This window comes from Cervus elaphus, chromosome 4 (assembly GCF_910594005.1).
Source record: "Cervus elaphus chromosome 4, mCerEla1.1, whole genome shotgun sequence".
Classification (NCBI taxonomy): Eukaryota; Metazoa; Chordata; class Mammalia; order Artiodactyla; family Cervidae; genus Cervus; species Cervus elaphus.
In genome coordinates this window covers 48,703,080-48,721,851 of record NC_057818.1, presented here as the reverse complement: position 1 = coordinate 48,721,851, position 18,772 = coordinate 48,703,080, and the positions used below count along the sequence as shown (strand labels likewise).

Genomic DNA, 18,772 nt, shown 5'->3' with positions numbered 1-18,772 from the left:
TAATATGGCTGCTCACATAGCATCTCAGAGTTCCAAAAGGACCATCCCAGGTCACAGGAGGGCAACCTTTCCTGACAGTCTCACTTCTGCTGTACTCCACTGGTTACAAATGAGTCAAAAGCCCACCCTGACCCAAGCAGAGGTAGGATACCCATCCTCCCTCTCTGGGAAAATTGGCAAAGTCATATATCATAGAAAAGCCTGTGGGACATGAGATAGTCTTGTGGCCATCTTTGGAAGCTACAGTTCATCACATTTCTCAAACTTTTATACATATATATATGTAAAATTTTGTTTATTTATTTTTGGCTGTGCTGAGTCTTTGTTGCTGTGAGGGCTTTCTCTAGTTGCAGTGCGTGGTCTTCTCATTGCAGTGGCTTCTCTTGTTGCAGAGCGTGGGCTCTAGGGTGTATGGGCTCAGGAGTTTCGGCTCCAAGGCTCTAGAGCAAGGGCTCAATAGTTGAGGCCCACAGGCTTAGTTGCTCTGTGGCATGTGCCATCTTCCCAGACCAGGGATAGAACCCATGTCTCCTGCATTGGCAGGTGGATTCTTTACCACTGAGCCACCAGGGAAGCTCTCCTTTTAAAAAAAAACAAAGAAACAAAGAAAAAGAAAAGATTTATTTATTTGGTCTTAGTTGCTCTGTGGCATGTGGGATCTCAGTTACCCAATCAGGGATCAGACCTGGGTTCTCTGCGTTGGGAGCATGGAGTCTTAGCCACTGGGACACCAGGAAAAGGGAAGTCCCCCTTCCCTAGTTTTCTTGCCTACCAGGGCCACAATGCTTGCAGATATTCAAATGACAGCAGATCATGGTCTGCACATCTCTTGTCTTGCCTACCGGGGCCACAATGCTTGTAGATATTCAAATGACAGCAGATTATGGTCTGCACATCTCTTGTCTTGCCTGACTGCGTGATCAGACTTTTGTAATGCATTTTGTTATTGTCAGGACTTCCCTGGTGGCTCAGATGGTAAAGAATTTGCCTACAGTGTGGGAGATCCAGGTTCAATCCCTGGGTTAGGAAGGAAGATCTCCTGGAGAAGGGAATGGCTACCCCTTCCAGTACTCTTGCCTGAAGAATTCCATGGACAGAGGAGCCGGGCAGGCTACAGTCCATGGGGTCACAAAGAGTCAGAGTGTGACTCTGACACAAAGAGACTGAGTGACTAACCCTTGTTATTATCATTGGGAACATTTTTTTCTCTCAGTTAATTCTATATATCTATAAATTGTTTAACTATAGAGATTATCAACATGCAAAAGTCAACAAAACAGAGGAAAATGAATCTCTCACCCTGCACAACTCCTGCCAAAGTATAGCCAATCTTGCCTGACCTGCATGTGAACCCACCTTCTACCTATTAAAGATAACATTCTTTATTTTTATTTCTGATATACTATTAAACCCAACCTCTTAAAGTACACAGTATTGCACAGGGAGTTCTGTTCAATATTATGTAACAACCTAACTGGGAAAAGAATTTGAAAAGGAATAGATACATGTATCCTATGAATCACTGCATACCGGAAACTAACGCAACATTGTTAATCAACTAGACTCCAATATAAAATTTTTATATCCAATATAAAGTTTTAAAAAGTGCACAATTCCATGGTTTTTGCTGTCTTCACAGGTTGTACAAGCATCACCACTCTCTAATTCCAAATATCCCATCACCCCTCAAAAGACTCCGCAGATAATAGAAGTCATTCTCCATTCTCCCCTCCTCCCAGCTTCTGGCAACCACCGTCTCCATGGATTTGTCTTTTCTGGATATTTCCTATGGAATCATGCAATATATGGCCTTTTAGGTCTGACTTCTTTTTTTTTTTTTTTTTTTAGGTCTGACTTCTTTCACTTAGCAGTGTTTTCAAGGGTCATCATGTTTCAGCATGGATTTATACTTCATCCATTTCTACTGCTGATAATTTTCCATTATGTGGATATACCATATTTATACCATTATTTATACCATATCCATCATTAGTTGATGGATAATTGGGATGTTTTCACATTTTGATAATGAATACTTTGTTTCAACTATTATAAGTAATACTTCCATGAGCATTTTTATTTATTATTATTATTTGTCAGGCTGTGCAGCTTGTGGGATCTTGGTTCCCTGACTTGGAACTGAACCAAGGCTCCGGCAGTGAAAGCACAGAGTCTGAACCACTGGACTGTCAGGGAATTCCAAATATATAAGTTTTTGTGTGGACATATGTTACCATTTTTCCTTGGGTATATACCAAGGAGTGGGGTTGTTGGTCATTGGGTAAGTTCACGTTTAATCTCTGGGGAACTGCTAGAGTGTTTTCTACAACTGCACTACTTTACATTCCCACCAGCAGATTAAGAGGGTTCCAGTTTCTCCATGTCATTCTTTTTTTTTTTAATTCATATTTCTTTTTTTTTAATTTGGTCTTAGTTGCAGCATGCGAACTTTCAGTTGCGGCACGTGGGATCTAGTTCCCCGACCAGGGATTGAACCCGGGACCCTTGCTTTGGGAGCATGGAGGCTTAGCTCCCGGACCACCAGGGAAGTCCCCACGTCATTCTTTACAAAATATTTATTTATTTATTCAGCTGTGTAAGGTCTTATTTGCAGCATGCAGAATCCAGTTCCCTGACCAAGCATTGAACAGCACTGAACTCGGGCCCCCTGCATTGGGAGCTTGGAGTCTTAGCCACTGGACCACCAGGGAAATCCCTTTCTCTATGTCCTTATGTATAGTTTTTATTATCTATCTTTTTTGTTGTTGCCATCCTAGTGGGCTAAAATGATTCTTTTGTAAGATGTTAACTTTGATGTATTAAGTATGTGTAAAGTTTTAAAGAACTTTGGCATATTAAAGTACCCAACTGAATAGCCTTGTGATTCCAACTTAGAGTATATAATTGAGTTATGGTTTATGCTTGTGAATTTTACTTAACAATATGATTTCTAAAACCAGTGCTGGGACATTCAAAAGGACTACAGACTACTTAAGATTCATTATATTTTTTCTTCTTTTTTTTTTAAATTGAAGGATAGCTGATTTATAATGTTTTGTATTAGTTTCAGGTCTACAGCAAAGTGATTCAGTGATAAATATAGGTGTGTATATATATGAATATATAGGGCTTCCCTGGTGGCTGAGACAGTAATGAATCCACCTGCAATGCAGGAGACCTGAGTTCGATCCCTGGGTCAAGAAGATCCCCTGGAGAAGGGAATGGCTACCCACTCCAGTATTCTTTCCTGGAGAATTCCAGGGACCCAGGAACCTGGCAGGCTACAGTCCATGGGGTCGCAAAGAATCAGACACGATAGCGACTAACACTTTCACTTCACTTTCATGCATATATGTGTGTGTGTGTGTATATATATATATATATATATATATATGAATTCTTTCTCAGATTATTTTTCATTATAGTTCATTACAAGGTATTGAACATAGTTCCCTGTGCTATACAGTAGGTCTCTGTTGTTCACCTATTTTTAAAAATAATTTTATTTATCTATTTGGCTCTGTTGAGTCTTCATTGCCTCAAGAGGGTTTTTCTCTAGTTGTGGCGAGCGGGGGCTACTCTGTAGTTGAGATGCTCGGACGTTTCACTGCAGTGGCCTCTCTTGTTGCAGAACACGGGCTCTAGGACGCATAGGCTTAGTAGTTGCAGCACGCAGGCTCCAGAGCTCGGGCTCAGTAGTTGTGGCAAATGGGCTTAGTTGCCCCCTTGGCATGTGGATTTTTCCCAAACCAGGGATGGAACCTGTGCTCCCTGCATTGGCAGGCAGATTCCTTCCCACTGGGCCATCGGGGAAGCCTTGTTTACCTATTTTATATGTAGTAGAGTGTATCTGTTAACCCCAAATCCTAATTCATCCCTCTCTCTCCCTTTCCCCTTTGGTAACTATAAATTGGCTTTCTATGTCTGTGAAGACTCCTTATATTTTGATATCACTCAAACATTTGGAAACAATTGCAAACTTACAGATTAGTTGCAAATACAGGACCATGTAAGCCAGTTGCCAACAGACAGCCCCACCACCCTCGAATACGCTAATGAGCGTGTGTGAGGGGTAAACAAGGACAGTCTGTCCCACCTACCAACGGCAGGGATTCACCCTGGGGCCCCTACTGCCACCTGACCTTCGGACCCCTGTCCAGTTCTGCCTGTGGTGCCACCGTGGAGCTGGTAGCAGAGGACCCAGTTCAGAACCTGGCATTGATTTGGCTGTCATGTCTTCTTAGTTTCTGTCCCCTTCAGTCTGGAATATTCCTCAATCTTTCTTTGTCTTTCAAGACCTTGACAGGTTAGAAGGTTACAGGTTGATGTTTCCTTGTCCTTAGATTTTTGGGGCAGAAGCGTCCCTGTGTGCACCTATGAAGCTGCTCACAACCTCCAGGTATCCTGTTGCTGGTGGTGTGGACTCTGAACATGTGATTTGCAGTACCTGCCAGGTCTCTGCACCATCAAAGACATTTGGTCTTTGGTCATTAGTAAACACTTCGTGGGGAAGCACTTAGAACTTACTGCAAACATTCTTCATCCCATTTTTTATCGTTTCTGTCCTTTCTTATGCACATCTGCTACAGACTGAATGTTCATGTTCCTCCCCCTAAGTCCCCATGTTGAAACCTAATCCCCAGTGCCATGGTATTTGGAAGTGGAGCCTTTAGGAGGAGACAAAGGGCTTCCCTGCTAGTTCAGACAGTAAAAAATCTGCCTGCAAGGCAGAGACCCAGGTTCAATACCTGAATCCTGAAGATCCCCTAGAAGAGGGTATGACAACCCACCCCAGTATTCTTGCCAGGAGAATCCCATGGACAGGGGAGCCTGGCAGGCTGCAGTCCATGGGGTCACAAAGAGTCAGACACGACTGAGCGACTGATACACACAAAGTTATGAGACACAGGCCTTACGAGTGGGAGTCTCTTATAAAGGGACCCAGAGGGTCATCCCTGATGGTCCAGTGGTTAAGATTCCACTCTCCCAATGCAGAGGGCCCAGGTTCGACCCCTGGGTAGGGAACTAGATCCCACATGCCACAACTAAAGATCTTGCATGTCATGATGAAGATCAAAGATCCTGTGTGCCGAAACTAAGATCCGGCACAGCCAAATAAACATAAATTAAAAAAAAAAAAAATCTACCTGCCAATCCCTGGTCTGGGAAGATCCCACATGCTGAGGAGCGACTAAGCTCTCAAGCTGCAGTGACTGAAGCCTGGGCACATAGAGCCTGTGCGCCCCAAAAAAGAAGCCACGCCCATGAGAAGCCCACACACCGCAACTAGAGAGCAGCCCCCGCCCAACGCAAGTAGAGAAAACCCGCGTGTAGCCACAAAGACCCAGCACAGCCAAAAATAAATAAAGGGACCTAGAGAGTTCCTTGACCCTCTAGTCAAGGGGGGCTAGTGAGAACCAGGAATCAGACTCTCAGTAATGATAATGGCACCTAGGTCTTGGACTTCTCAACCACCAGAACCACGAGAGATAAATTTCTGTTGTTTGTAAGCCACCTGGGTGATGGTATTCTTTGTCATAGCAGCCCTAACAGAATAAGACAACATCAGGATGGGCTCATGGCTTCCTAGTCTAGTCACGGGGTTATCACTCAGGAATCTCATGGTCCCAGATTCAGTCTGTGGGAGTCCTTCAAGTGATTCAAGTGAGTTCATACACCTGCCCCAGATGCCCCATCCTTTTGTAAGCGCTTCTTTCTTCTCTGACATAATCAGTTGTTCTCAGCACATCTTGCATGCTCCCTGTCTGAGCCTTGGAAACAGTCATTTCTACAGTAGTTCCTTCAGTAGAGAAAGATATGGTCCTTAGGAACCAAGATCTGGGTGCCAGTGTGTGAAAAGTGAAAGTGTTCGTTGCTCAGTCGTGTCTGACTCTTTGTGACCCCATGGACTGTAGCCTGCCAGGCTCCTCTGTCCATGGGATGCTCCAGCAAGAATACCGGGGTGGGTAGCCACTCCCTTCTCCAGGGAATCTTCCCGACCCGGGGATCACACTCAGATCTCCTGCTTTGCAGGCAGGCTCTTTACCATTGCAGCCACCACGGAAGCCTGAGGGCAAGTGTGCTCACTGCCATTCAGATGTCTCTGCTCCCAGGCCCTCTGGGGGGACCAGGTGGGAATACAGGAAGACAAGTGTATGTCTACATATGGTAGGGTAGGCAAATTTTTACCTTTATCTTCCTTTTTTCTTCCTTTCTTTTAGCAAGGCCTGAGAATTAAACTGACATACCAAATCAACACAGAAGAAATGAATACACATTCAAATGTTTTACATGATCCTGGAGCCCTCATAAGGAAACAAACACAAAGAAGCAGCTACTCCTACAAGTTAAGAACAATGAAAGGAATTGTGGAAAAGTAACTAAACTAATATGTGGGGAGGCTAAAGGAAGATATGAATCTTTTTTTCTTTTTTATAGCTGCAATGACCCTGTATGATCTTAGTTCCCCTGAAGTTAGAGTGCAGAGTCTTAACCACTGGATTGCCAGGGAAGTCCCAGACAAGAATTATTTTAACAAGGCTTTCCTAGGTCTCACCTTGCTGATATAATTGTTACTTTCTTAGGGTACAAGTAGAGCATCTTTCACTTGGCAGTTTTTATTTCCTGTTTTCAGGAGAAAAGTGGAGATTAGAATGACCTTCCTGTATTTGCTGTTTTTCAAGTGCTGAAACCTCAAAATAATCCTTATAACCAAAAGGCATATTTTGGGTGATGTATTTGTCACCTTTCAACACACACAGGTATTTACAACTGACTTTCTCTTTTATGTGTATATAATGCTCATCAGTCACAGAGGGCAAGTATGACTCCACTTATACAAGGTACCAGAGCAGCCAAATTCACAGAGGCAGGAAGTAGAATGATGGTGGTCAGGGGCTGGGGATGGGGGAAGAGAAAGTGAGTGTTTAGTGGGTACAGCTTTCAGTTGGGGAAGGTGAAAAAGTGCTGGAGATGTTGGTGGTAAGGGTTGCACAACATGGGAATGTACTTAAGGCCACTGAACTGTACATTTAAAAAATGGTTAGAATGGGGGACTTCCCTGGTGGGCCAGTGGTTGAGAACCCGCTTTCCAGTGCAGGGGATGTGGGATCAATCCCTGGTCAGGGAACTAGGATCCCACATGCAGCAGGGCAACTAAGCCGCAACTAACACCTGACTCAGGCAAGTAAATACACAAATTTTTTAAAATAAATTAAAAAGAAAAGTCCAATTTGGGGGCATTCCCTCGTGGTCCAGTGGTTAGGACTCAGAGCTTTCACTGTCGAGGGCCCAGGGCAATTCCCAGTCCAGGAATAAGATCCTGCAAGCCCAGTGCGTCAAGGCCAAAAAAAAACAAAAAACAAAAAAAGAAAAAAAATCAGATTTTTAAAATGCCGTTTTCTTCACTGGAAAGGTAATTTACGAAACCAAAGCAGCTCCTGGGACATCTTCACTGAATATGAAAACCAACCCAAAGTCACCAAGAAGCTGACATTGACAGAGCCTGGATTCTCAATTCCTAGAGCCACTGTGGGGGTCCTTAGTATTACTTCTCGCCCCAGTTGTTTCTTTTTATTTTTTCTGATCTGGGTCTTCGTTGAAGAATGCCGGCCTTCCCTAGCTGTGCTGCACGGGATTCTCTTGTTGCGAAGTATGGGGTCTAGAGCGCTTAGTTGTAGCACACATCGCCCCAGTTGTTTCTTTTTTCTTTATGTATTTTATTTTTTGGCTGTGGTGGGTCTTTGTTGCTGCACCCAGGCTTTCTCTATTTGCAGAGAGTGGGGCTCCTCACTAGCTGTGGTGGCCAGCTTCCCTTTGCGGTAGCTTCTCTGTTACGGAAAACGGGCTCTAGGCACACAGGCTTCAGTAGTTGTAGCATGAAGGCTCTAGAGCGTGGGCTCAGTAGTTGTGGCCCACGGATTAGCAGATCCTCGGCATGGAGGCTCTTCTGGGACCAGGGATCAAACCGGTGTCCCTTGCATTGCAAGGCAGATTCTTAACCACTGGACCACCAGGGAAGCCCTCCCCCAGTTATTTCTGCAGGAGGTGATTCTGGAAGGTAGGAGAGACACACACAACCTGCTGGGCATTCTTCTTTTTATTCTCATGGCAAATGAACGTGTTGGCTCAATGCTAAGGAATGACAGTGTGTCCTGGGGCAGGTGGTAGGGGGCAGACTTTTTCAGGAGATAAACCTTGACTGGGGTGGTGGTTGCCCGGGTCTGTATATTGTCAAGACTCATGTTGAAACCTGGGTGATCTGATTTATGAGTATTGCATATAGCTTGGGAAAACAAAAAGAGTATTGGGAAATACCTATGTTCACCACTTATTTAAAAGTTAAAAAACAGATAATCAACACAGATGAATAAGAATGCATCCCACATCTGAGTTATGAGAAGTGAACCAGCAATCAGACTGATAACAGATTGAATGCCTCATTTGACCAAACAACAAAAACAAGCCTGGACATGCAGGTCGGCAGCATGTGGAGAAATATCCAGAGACAATGAAGAAATCAGGAAAAGATAAACTACCAGGATACACAGCAATATACAGAATGACATATACAAAAGGTACACGATTACTGATCAGAGTAACAGAACCCATCATTCTGGGAAACTCTCCATCTGAATGGACATCGATGTCATCACCTTAAACCCCACAGTCCTCTCCAGATTTAAAAATATATTTATTTATTTTATTTTGGGTGTGCTGGGTCTTTGTTACTTCTCTAACTTCAGTGTCACTGCTGCAACGTCTGGGATCTTAGTTCATTGACCAGGGGTCGAACTCAGGCCCTCTGCATTGGAAGTGCTGAGTCTTAGCCAACCAGGGAAGTCCTTGTCCTCTCTATTTAAAATCTGCATGAGGTGGGTGTCCTTGGCACACAGATCAGCTCCAGACCCTGGCCCTGTCCTCCCCATGAGGCCTTGGGGAGAGGCTGGCCCTCTCTAAGCCCACTTTCTCTTCTGCCAAATGGAGGTGACTATAGCCCCCACCCAAATGCAGTTTCCCACCCTTGTTCTCTGAGACGCTTGCCCGCACCCGCTGCACCAACTGTGTGCAGTGATGGGGCTGGAGGCTGGGAGGCTGAGGGGGGTGGATCAGGTTCTGACTCTGCACGTCTCCACCCAAAGTCTCCATTCCTGACTCAGCCCCAGGCCTTTTCTCCCTCTGCTGGGTGGGGCACCAACAGGGGTGGGTGGGGTGGGGAGATGGAAATGGAGTGGTAGGCTGCCGGGGCTTCTAGGAGGAGTTTCTGCTCAGCTCCGCACTGCCCTGTTCCCTGCCTTCCAGAACCCTCTATCAGCATTCTCCCTCTCACACCACCCTTCATACCTGCATGCCCCTTCAGGAGCCTGGGGCTGTGCGGACTTGGCCTGGGCAGAGGGGCCCACATTTTTCTCTTCCTTGGACTGGGTTGGGGGTGGGTCCTGAGACACCCTTCCCCTCCACCCCCCAACTCCCTTCCCTTATCCTGAACACCAGGTGGGAGAGAGGAGGCGATTCAGGGAGGTGGAAGGAGAGAGACTCAAAGAAGAGAAACAGACAGGAACATGTGAGGACAGGAACAGGGGAGGACAGAGACACAGGACAGCCAGAGAGACTAGAGCATCCTGGAGACAGACTAAACCAGGGAGGAACTTCCAGAGATGAAGAAAGCCAGACACACGGTCCACGTGGTTCTGCTCAGCTGTGTTTCTTGGGCAAACTGCTTCTCCTTTCTGAGCCTCAGTTTCCTTATCTGTCAGATAAGGGTGATCAGTAGCCCTACGCTCAGTGGCCTGTCAGAGATCAGTGGTCGCTCCCACATGTAGACAAGCCCGAGGCTTTGTCAGTGGCCCTACTCGTTATCTTTTCTTCTTTCTTTCTCCACATTTACTGAGCACTCACTCTGTGCCAGGCACTGCACTAGGCACCAAGGATACAGCTTTGACCATTGGGCAGAATATCCTGTCCCGCTTAGCTGCCTTTCCTATCATTATCCTTGTTGCCATGGTTATTACTACATTACAGAAGCATCAACTGGAATTTCAGGGGAGACCCATCCTTAGCCCGGAGGCAGCAGGTCCTAACCTGGAAGAGAGGCTGCAGAGTTTCAGCTCACACCTTCACCTCTCAGGACTCAGATTTTCCAAGATGAAATGGATGGGAGAGTCTTCTGTCTCCACCAGGCAGCAGGAAGGCAGGGCTGGAGGGATGGTGTCTCAACGAGCCTTCCGTGCTGTGTGCTGCTGTTATGATGATTATTGTTAACTGTTCCTATCACTATTAGCTCAAAGGGGACGGACCGTACACCTGGGAATCCGCGGGATGGCAGGGGCATCAGAGGCCCTAGAGAGAGGGTGCTGGGCCAGCATGGCCTCAGGGCCAGGGTCTGTGCCAGCTGTGGGTGGTGGGTGTGGAAAGGGTGAGTCACCAGGGCCAGGCACACCCTGCTTTTACTTAAGGTCCCAGCAGCCATACCCACCACCGCCACTGCCGTCCCGCTGTTCCAGCCATGGCCGGGAGCTTCGTGAGTGCTCAGGGGTGTGGAGGTTGCGGGGTTTGGACCCAAGGCTGCGCTGGCAGAGGGGAGGGGCTGGGGCTTGGCTGAGGGCTCCGGTTTCAAGGAGAAAGTGGGTGTTCCGGGGTGCTGGGATGTTCTGGGCTGTGGTTTCTGGGTTCATCCCACCCAGCCCCATGCTCTCATCCCTCCCCCATTGGTTTCCCCTTCCTTTCTATCTTTCTATCCCTCTGAATGTCTTCCTGCTGGTTCTCTGTGTTCCTCTCTGCCCCTGGCTCTCTTTCCCGTGTCTCTGGGCCCTTTCTTCTCTCTGATTCTGCTGCTCTGGGTCCTGGTCATGTTCTCCCCACAGCTGACCCACTTGTCTCTCTCCTCTGCCTCCCTGATCCACTCTGGCTGCTGCAGAACGTCCCCCACAAGACCTCGCTGCCCGAGGGCATCCGAGTGGGCACCGTGTTGAGAATTCGTGGTTTAGTCCCCGACAAGGCTACCAGGTGAGACCCCCGAGCCTCAGCGCTAATGGGTGGGAGGTTTCCAGGCTCAGTGAACCCCACTTTTACAGCCCAGAGAACAAAGCCCCAGGCCAACTTTGCCCACCAGGATCTTGGAATCCCCAAGCTATTTCTGCCCTTCTGGAATCTGATGTTTTCACTCATCTGTCCCATGACTGTGAGGGTGGGGTCCCTACATCAAAGAATCTGGGGGTTCCAGGGCAATCATATGACTTCCAGTCCAAGACCACAGCCACTCTAGAAATATAACCTGTGATTCAGAGGTGCCCTGGGCATGTAGGAGGCCTAGGCAATCAATCCTAGGGCTTCCTGGGTAGGGATCTTCAGGATTTCTGAGAATCTACAGTGCCTGGGAATTTCGGGGTCCCTGGTATTGTCCCAGCCCTCTGGAAACTGGGAGCACCCTGGTCTTCAGGACCATGAGTCCTTGGCATCTCCCAGACTCTGGAAATGAGGGGGACCCAGGCCACAGCACAGTGACCATGGTCTAGGTGAATGTGTGTCCAGGTCTCCGGTTGGTTTTCCGGTGCCCTGCAATCTGGGCCCCATGGCCTCCAGTCCACCACCCCTCTTTCCCTGGTGTGTGGCTCTCAGGTTCCTGTAAATATGGATGTGCCCTGGCAAAAGGTAACTCCTCTATCCAATGCTCTTCTTCTCTACCACCTGCCAGGTTCTATGTGAACCTGCTGTGCAGTGAGGAACCGGGCAGTGATGCCGCCCTGCATTTCAACCCCCGCCTGGACGAGTCCACGGTGGTCTTCAACTCCCTGGAGCGCGGCACCTGGGGCGCAGAGGAGCGGGGCTCAGGCATTCCCTTCCAGCGCGGGCAGCCCTTCGACGTGCTCCTCATCGCCACTGAAGATGGCTTCAAGGTGCGTCTCTTCCACAGGGGCGGGCTCCGACGCCCACATCTCTTCCCTTGGCAAGGCCAGGAAGGCCCTTGGCAGAGGTTGGGAGCAAAGGCGTGGCCAAGGTGGGCAGGGCCTCCCCAGTTCCTCACCTCCCCTGGCGCAAGCGCACTACTGTCAGAGGGCAGGCTTGTGTGGGTAGCAAGGACGAGACAGTGAGAGCCAAGTGCTCAAAGGGTGGGTGTCCAGCCGGAAGATGTGGACATCCTCTATCTTGTTCCCTGTCCACTGGCATCGGAGGTAGCAGTTCTGGGACAGGGGAATGGACGACTTGGAAGACAGGACCCAGAATAAGTCCCAGCCGGGGGTGGTCACTGAAGACCCTCCACTACCCGCGCTGTTCTTCACTTTCTGTGCTTCCGAGGAAGGCGATGGATCCAGGAATCCTGGCAACTGTATCCACTGCCAAAGCTTAAAAAGCACTCAGGTGTCAACAGTGAACCCATTTAATCCTCATGACAAGGGGTTTCAGTGAACTTCAATGACTTCTTCCTCAATGCGGGCTTGCGTGCGTGCCCAGGTCACGCCGCGTGGGTACGAGCCGGGAATAACCCCGCAGTTGCCTGGGGAGCCTTAAGCCCTGTCCCCTTGCCCCTGCAGGCGGTGATCGCAGACTCTGAATACCACCACTTCCGGTACCGGATCCCGCCAGGGCGCGTGCGCGCGTTGGAGGTGGGCGGGGACCTGCAGCTGGAATTGGTGAAGATCTTCTGAGCCTTCCCAGGAGGGCGGGCGGAGACCCGGTGCAGGGGTCTTGGATGGCGAATAAAGTCTTCAGTCGGTCGTCTGTGCGCCTCCCTTGTGTCCGTGTCTCCTTCGTATAGACGAGAGTAGCAGTTTCAGAGAGGGGAAGTGAAAGTCGCTCAGTCGTGTCCGACTCTTTGCGACACCATGCACTCTCTATACAATCCATGGAATTCTCCAGGCCAGAATACTAGTGGGGAGCATTTCCCTTCTTCACGGGATCTTCCCAACCCAGGGATCGAAGCCAGGTCTCCCGCATTGCGGGCGATTTTTTACCAGCTGAGCCACAAGGGAAGCCCAAGAATACTGGAGTGGGTCGCCTATCCCTTCTCCAGCGGATCTTCCCGACCCAGGAATCGAACCGGGGTTTCCTGCATTGCAAGGGGATTCTTTAACTGAGCCATCAGGGAAGAGAGGTAAAGACACTGGCTAATGGTCACAACGTGGCCCAGGTGGTTCCGACCCTGAATCTCCGAGGGCAATTTCTGTTCCTGGAGGCTTGGAGAGGATGGGGGTGGGGCTTTGACTCACCTTCCTGCTGCACGTTACGGAGGAGCCAGGTGATAATGCGGTGGAGTTGATTGAGGAAGTTTGGAGGAGCCCAAGCCCTCACCAAAGCGATGGACATGAGTTTGAATAGGCTCCGGGAGTTGGTGATGGACAGGGAAGCCTGGCGTGCTGAAGTCCACGGGGTCGCAAAGTGTCGGACACGACTGAGCGGCTGAACTGAACCGAAGCCCTCCCTTGGGCTTCCCAGGTGGCTCAGTGGTAAAGAACCCACCTGCCAGTGCAGGAGATGCAGGAGACACGGGTTCGATCCCTGGGTCTGGAAGATCTGGAGACGGAAATGGCAACCCACTCCAGTAATCTTGCCTGGGAAATCTCATGGACTGAGGAGGCTGGCGGGCTATACGGTCCATGGGGTTGCAAAGAGTCTGAGCACGCGCTACTACTAAGCCCACCCTTGGCGCCCCCTCTGCGGGTACAACAGCCCCACCCCCACCCCCCCACCCCCCGCCCAGTTGGTTCGCCTGCAAACTGGTCCCTTGGAGACCCCGGTCTCGCGGAGATGATGTGTGAATCTCGGCCTCTCTGTGCAGTTGTCCCCGCTTCCAGGCTCCCCAGGCTTTCCAGCCCTCCGCTGGGGCGGGTTCAGGCTTGGAAGGGATCCGGGCGCTGCTGGCCTACTTCTCTGCCCCCAAGATGGGACAGTCTCCGCCAGTTCGCGCCCGGAGGCAGACGCGCACTGGCGGGGCCTGGAACGGGAAGTGCCGGCTCCCGTGTCCCTGCTGCCGTCTAGGGCGCTGTTCTCACACTTCTTCCTCCTCGGCTCGCCTGATGGCCCTGCAACTGCCCCTTCCCCCAGGGATCTTGGAGGGGGAACGGGGGGTGGGGTACACTCAGAAGCCAAGTCAGCCCCGAGTGCCAGGTGGGGATTTTCTGGCCACTATGGGGAGAGGAGCCCATACCACGGAGCGCCCCCCTCCCCCCGCCAACTCCCGCACCCTCTCTGAGGTGCTCGCAGCGGCGGAGGGTCTCAAGCCTCAAGAGAGGTTGGAAGGAGCGTGCACAGCACACCAAAAATTGGAAAGTCCAGAGCCGTTCCCCTGGCTGGATGTTTCGCAACCCAGAACCTTGCGAAGCCAGTGACATGCTGCCCCCTCCTGGCCGCTGCCTACATCGCAATCTTGGGTCGGGGAAGATCCCCTGGAGAAGGGAATGGCCACCCACTCCAGTATTCTTACCTGGAGAGATTCTCATGGACAGAGGAGCCTGGAGGGCTACAGTCCGTAGGGTCGCAAAGAGTCGGACAGGACTGAAGCGCGCACGCACGCACCTTGAAGAAGGGTGCAAAATCCTGTGGGACCACCAAGCCCGGGCGCCCGTTCCAGCCCTTTCATGACCCGAACTTTTCCTATACTTTGCAAACCAACTGCAGCTACCGATCACCATGCCCCGCCCTTCTTCTGAGTGTGTTTCTGGGCGACAGTGGAATAAGGGGTCCTCTGCGGAGACCAGTCTGGCATCCACTGGGACTACAGAGCTCATTGTTAAGTCGATTAATTTTTATTTTATGTATGTGTTTTCATGTCATTATTGAACATTTAAAAATGTAGATAATATACCAATACGGTAAAATTTCAAAAAATAGGGTGAAAAGTAAGGCATTTTATTGGCACAACCACAAAAGTGGTTCGGTTCTGAGCAGTAGATGGTAATGATTCATCTGTGTTAATTTCCTGGCTTCATCTCTGTCTTACCATGTATATAGTGGAGAATGTTCTTATTTGCACAAAATACAGAATAAAGTATTTGGAGGTAAAGAGGCAATATATTGGCAACTTATTCATAAATCAATCAGGAAAAAAACTGAAGTTTATATTGTCTTTAAAACTTTTTTGGTCATTTCAAGAAATACATATATATATGAATTATATCATATATGTATGAAATGATCTTATATGTAGGATTCCCTAAAATTTTCCCCGTGCATGTGTGCTAAGTCGCTTCAGTCATGTCCAACTCTTTGTGACCCCAATGGACCATAGCCCACCAGGCTTCTCTGCCCACGGGATTCTCCAGGCAAGAATACTGGAGTGGTTTGCCATGCCCTCCTCCAGGGTATCTTCCAGACCCAGGGATCGAGCCCGCATCTCCTGTGTCTCCTGCATTGCAGGCAGATTCTTTAAGGCTGAGCCACCAGGGCAGCCCAAAGTTCCCCTCACCCTATTGTTAGAAGTTTAATGAATGAATGCAGCAAAGTAGCAGGACACATAGTCAACACACAAAAATCAGCTGCATTTCCCTACACTGAGACTTTTCGTCTTCGTTCTCTTTGCTGGCTTCCCAGGGCTCCATTGCAAGGAGTAGCACAACTTATGCCACTTGAAGCCCCCTGGATGTCTACCGGTGTCAAAGCATCCCTTGCATACAATCTGTAGTTTTTCAGTTTCCTTGGACCTACATCAGCCCACATCAGCTTTTATCTTTTTTTACAACCTCCATTGTGATTAGAAAATATATGCATATTTACCGTACAATCTTTAGCAAGAATTTTTGAATCACCCACAATTTCACCACTCTGAAATAACCACTTGATATATTAGTGTACTTTCTTCTAGGAATTTTTCTGTAATAATTTATCTACATTGTACATTCTGGGGAAGCTGGAATATATACATATTCATATACAAATTTAGCTAGTATTTCCTGAGTCCCTACTATGTGTTAGTCGCTATGCTAACCGTTCGTTAAGTCCTTAAAATGACACTCGGAGATAGGTACTTTTTTTTTCATTTATAGAAAGACCATAACTTTTAATTTTTTTAATTTTAAAAATTATTTATTTTTCAAAATGAAGTATAGTTGATTTACAGTGTTGTGTTAATCACTGCTGTACAACAAAGTGATTCAGCTTTACAGACAGACAGACAGACATACAGACAGACATACAGACAGACAGACAGACAGACAGACAGACACACACACACATACATACATACAGACAGACAGACAGACACACATACATACATACACACATACATACATAAATAGAGATTCCTTTTAAAAACATTCTTTTCCATTTATGGTTTCTCACAGGATATTGAATATAGTTCTCTGTACTACACAGTAAGACCTTGTTATCCTATATATATCCTGTATTAGCCATCCTATATATAATAGTTTACATCTGCTAATCCTAACCTCCCACACCATCCCTCCCCCAAACCCCTCCCCCTTGGCAACCACCAATCTATTCTCTATGTCTGTGATTCTGTTTTTGCTTCATAGATAGGTTCATTTATGTCATATTTTAGATTCCACATGTAAGTGATATCATTTGGTATTCTTTCTAACTTAGTTCATTTAGTATGATAATCTCTAGTTGCAATCCAAGCTGCAATCTAGTTGCATCCAAGTTGCTGCAAATGGCGTTATTTCATTCTTTTTTATGGCTGAGTAGTATAGTATAGTCATTATTCTTACTTTGCAAAGGAGACGTCTGATGCACAAGAAAGTAAAGTGACCTGCTCAAGGTCACATATCATGTAGATGGCGGAGCAGAGACCAGAGCCAGGTGAAGGGGTTCCACAGCTTGGGTTCTAAACCACTGGGAAATCATGTTTTGTTTCTTTTTTTTTCTTGTTTAAATTTTTAAAATCAGGTTTATTGAGGTGTATTTTTTTTTACAATACATACATATTAATGATTTTTATATGTCTGATCTTTTTTTTTCTAAACTTTTTATTTTGCATTGGAGTATAGCTGTGAGGTGTATTGCTCATACAATAAAATTCACCCTGCGTGTACAGTGCCATGAGTTTTGACAAATCCATATGGTTGTGGGGCTAGCATCACAGTCAGGGCACAGAATGTTTCCATCACCTCTTCTCAAGCACCCTTAGCAACTGGTAGCCACTGATCTGTTTACTATCATCATAAACTGGTTTTTCTTGCTCTAAACTTGGTATAACAGTGTAGGATGTGCTCTTTTTTGCCTGTCTACTTCTGTTCAGGATGTTTTTGAAGTTCATTCATGTATTTGAATGTAGCAGTCATTCATTCTTTTTGTCTGAATGGTAATCCATTGTATGACCACACTGTGGTTTATCTATTCACCTGTTGATGGATTTTTGAGTTGTTTCCAGTGTTAGTGATGATGAACTAGAGTGGTATGGACAAATCTTTGTGTGGATATGTTTTTTTTTTAAGATTTTTTTTAATGTGCACAGGTTTTAAAGTCTTTATTCAATTTGTTACAATATTACATCTATGTTTTGGTTTTTTTGTCCACGAGGCATGAGGGATTTTAGGTCCTTGACCAAGGATCCAACTTGCATCCCCTGCATTGGAAGGCAAAGTCTTAATCACTGGACCACCAGGGAAGTACCTGTCCATAGGTTTTGTTTAAACACCTAGGAGTTGAGTTGCTGGGTCAAATGATGAGTGTATGCTTGACTTCTAAGAAACTGTCAAATTGTTTTCTGGTACTTGAACCATGCTACATGCCTACCTGCCATGAACGAAAGCTCTGGTACCTCACATCCTCATCAGCGTGTAGTGTGGCCAGGTTTGTTGGTTTGTTTAATTGTAGCCATTCAAGTGGATCTGTATTTGTGTCTCACCGTGGTTTTAATTTGCATCTTTGCATTTTCCTGTAACTACTCATGTTGAGCATCCTATGTGCTTGGTGGCCATTTGTATATTCGGAGACTTGTTTATTCAAATCTTTTGCCAATTTTAATTGGATTGTTTGCTTTCTTATTATTAATATATGAGTTTTTTATACTTTCTGTAAATATATGTATTTTGAATATGTAACATGTATTCTCCTCTGTGTAAACAGACTAAAAATGAAAACCTAAAGTCTTTTCATCATTCATGCTTTTCTCAGAGCAGAAGTATTTAATTGATGAGTTCCGCAATATAAGTTTTTTTGGGTTTTTTTCTGTTATGGTGTGTGCCTTTGTGTCCTATTTAAGAAATCTTTGGTAATTCCCTGGTGGTCCAGTGGTGAGGACTCAGCACTCTCACAGCCGAGGCCCAGGTTCAATCCCTGGTCAGGGAGCTAAAATCCCACAAGCCACTCAGCAACAGCCAGGGGTAAAGGGGGGGGGGGCATAGAACTAAGCATAATGAAAAACTATAAATCTTCCAAATGAAAGAAAAAAATTTTTAATTAAAATTTAAAAAAAAATAGAGAAGAAGAGGAAGAGACCCCAGAGCTCTCTTCTGTCTGGGAAGATACATCAAGAAGGTGGCCATGTGCAAGCCTGGCAGAGAGCCCTCAGCCGAACCTGACCACACTGACACTCTGATCTGGGATGCTCAGGCCCCACAACTGAGAAATAATCATCTGTTGTGTGAGTCCGTAGTCTGTGGTGTTCGCTATAGCTGCCAGAGGTGATGGAGATATCTCTGAAGGTTGGTGTGAGGATTAAATGCGATCATATTTATGAAGAGCTTAGGATAGTGCCTAGTGTACACAGTCACAGCAAGTGCTCAGCAAATAGTAAGCACTTGTTATCATATTTATAACAAATATCTGATCTTGGTGGGATGTCTTCATTTTCATGATAGCATTACAGGCAAAACCT

The 18,772-nt window shown here is 47.0% G+C and overlaps 1 protein-coding gene and 1 non-coding gene across 2 annotated transcripts; both read left to right on the top strand.

Moving 5' to 3' along the window:
- Positions 1-10,395: 10,395 nt before the first annotated feature.
- Positions 10,396-12,717, top strand: LGALS7 (galectin 7). Its single transcript, XM_043895428.1, has 4 exons — positions 10,396-10,519; positions 10,916-11,004; positions 11,693-11,894; positions 12,531-12,717. Exons 1-4 carry the CDS (start codon positions 10,505-10,507, stop codon positions 12,642-12,644), a joined length of 420 nt encoding a protein of 139 aa, XP_043751363.1. The 5' UTR covers positions 10,396-10,504; the 3' UTR covers positions 12,645-12,717.
- Positions 12,718-18,171: 5,454 nt separating this feature from the next.
- TRNAE-CUC lies at positions 18,172-18,243 on the top strand. Its single transcript has one exon. It is a non-coding gene; the product is annotated as a tRNA-Glu (tRNA).
- The last annotated feature ends 529 nt before the right edge of the window (positions 18,244-18,772 follow it).

Coding starts and splice junctions, on each gene's coding strand:
- LGALS7 (XM_043895428.1), top strand. Junction 11,005..11,692: donor GTCCCCGACAAGGCTACCAG/GTGAGACCCCCG, acceptor ACCACCTGCCAG/GTTCTATGTGAACCTGCTGT. Junction 11,895..12,530: donor CCACTGAAGATGGCTTCAAG/GTGCGTCTCTTC, acceptor TTGCCCCTGCAG/GCGGTGATCGCAGACTCTGA.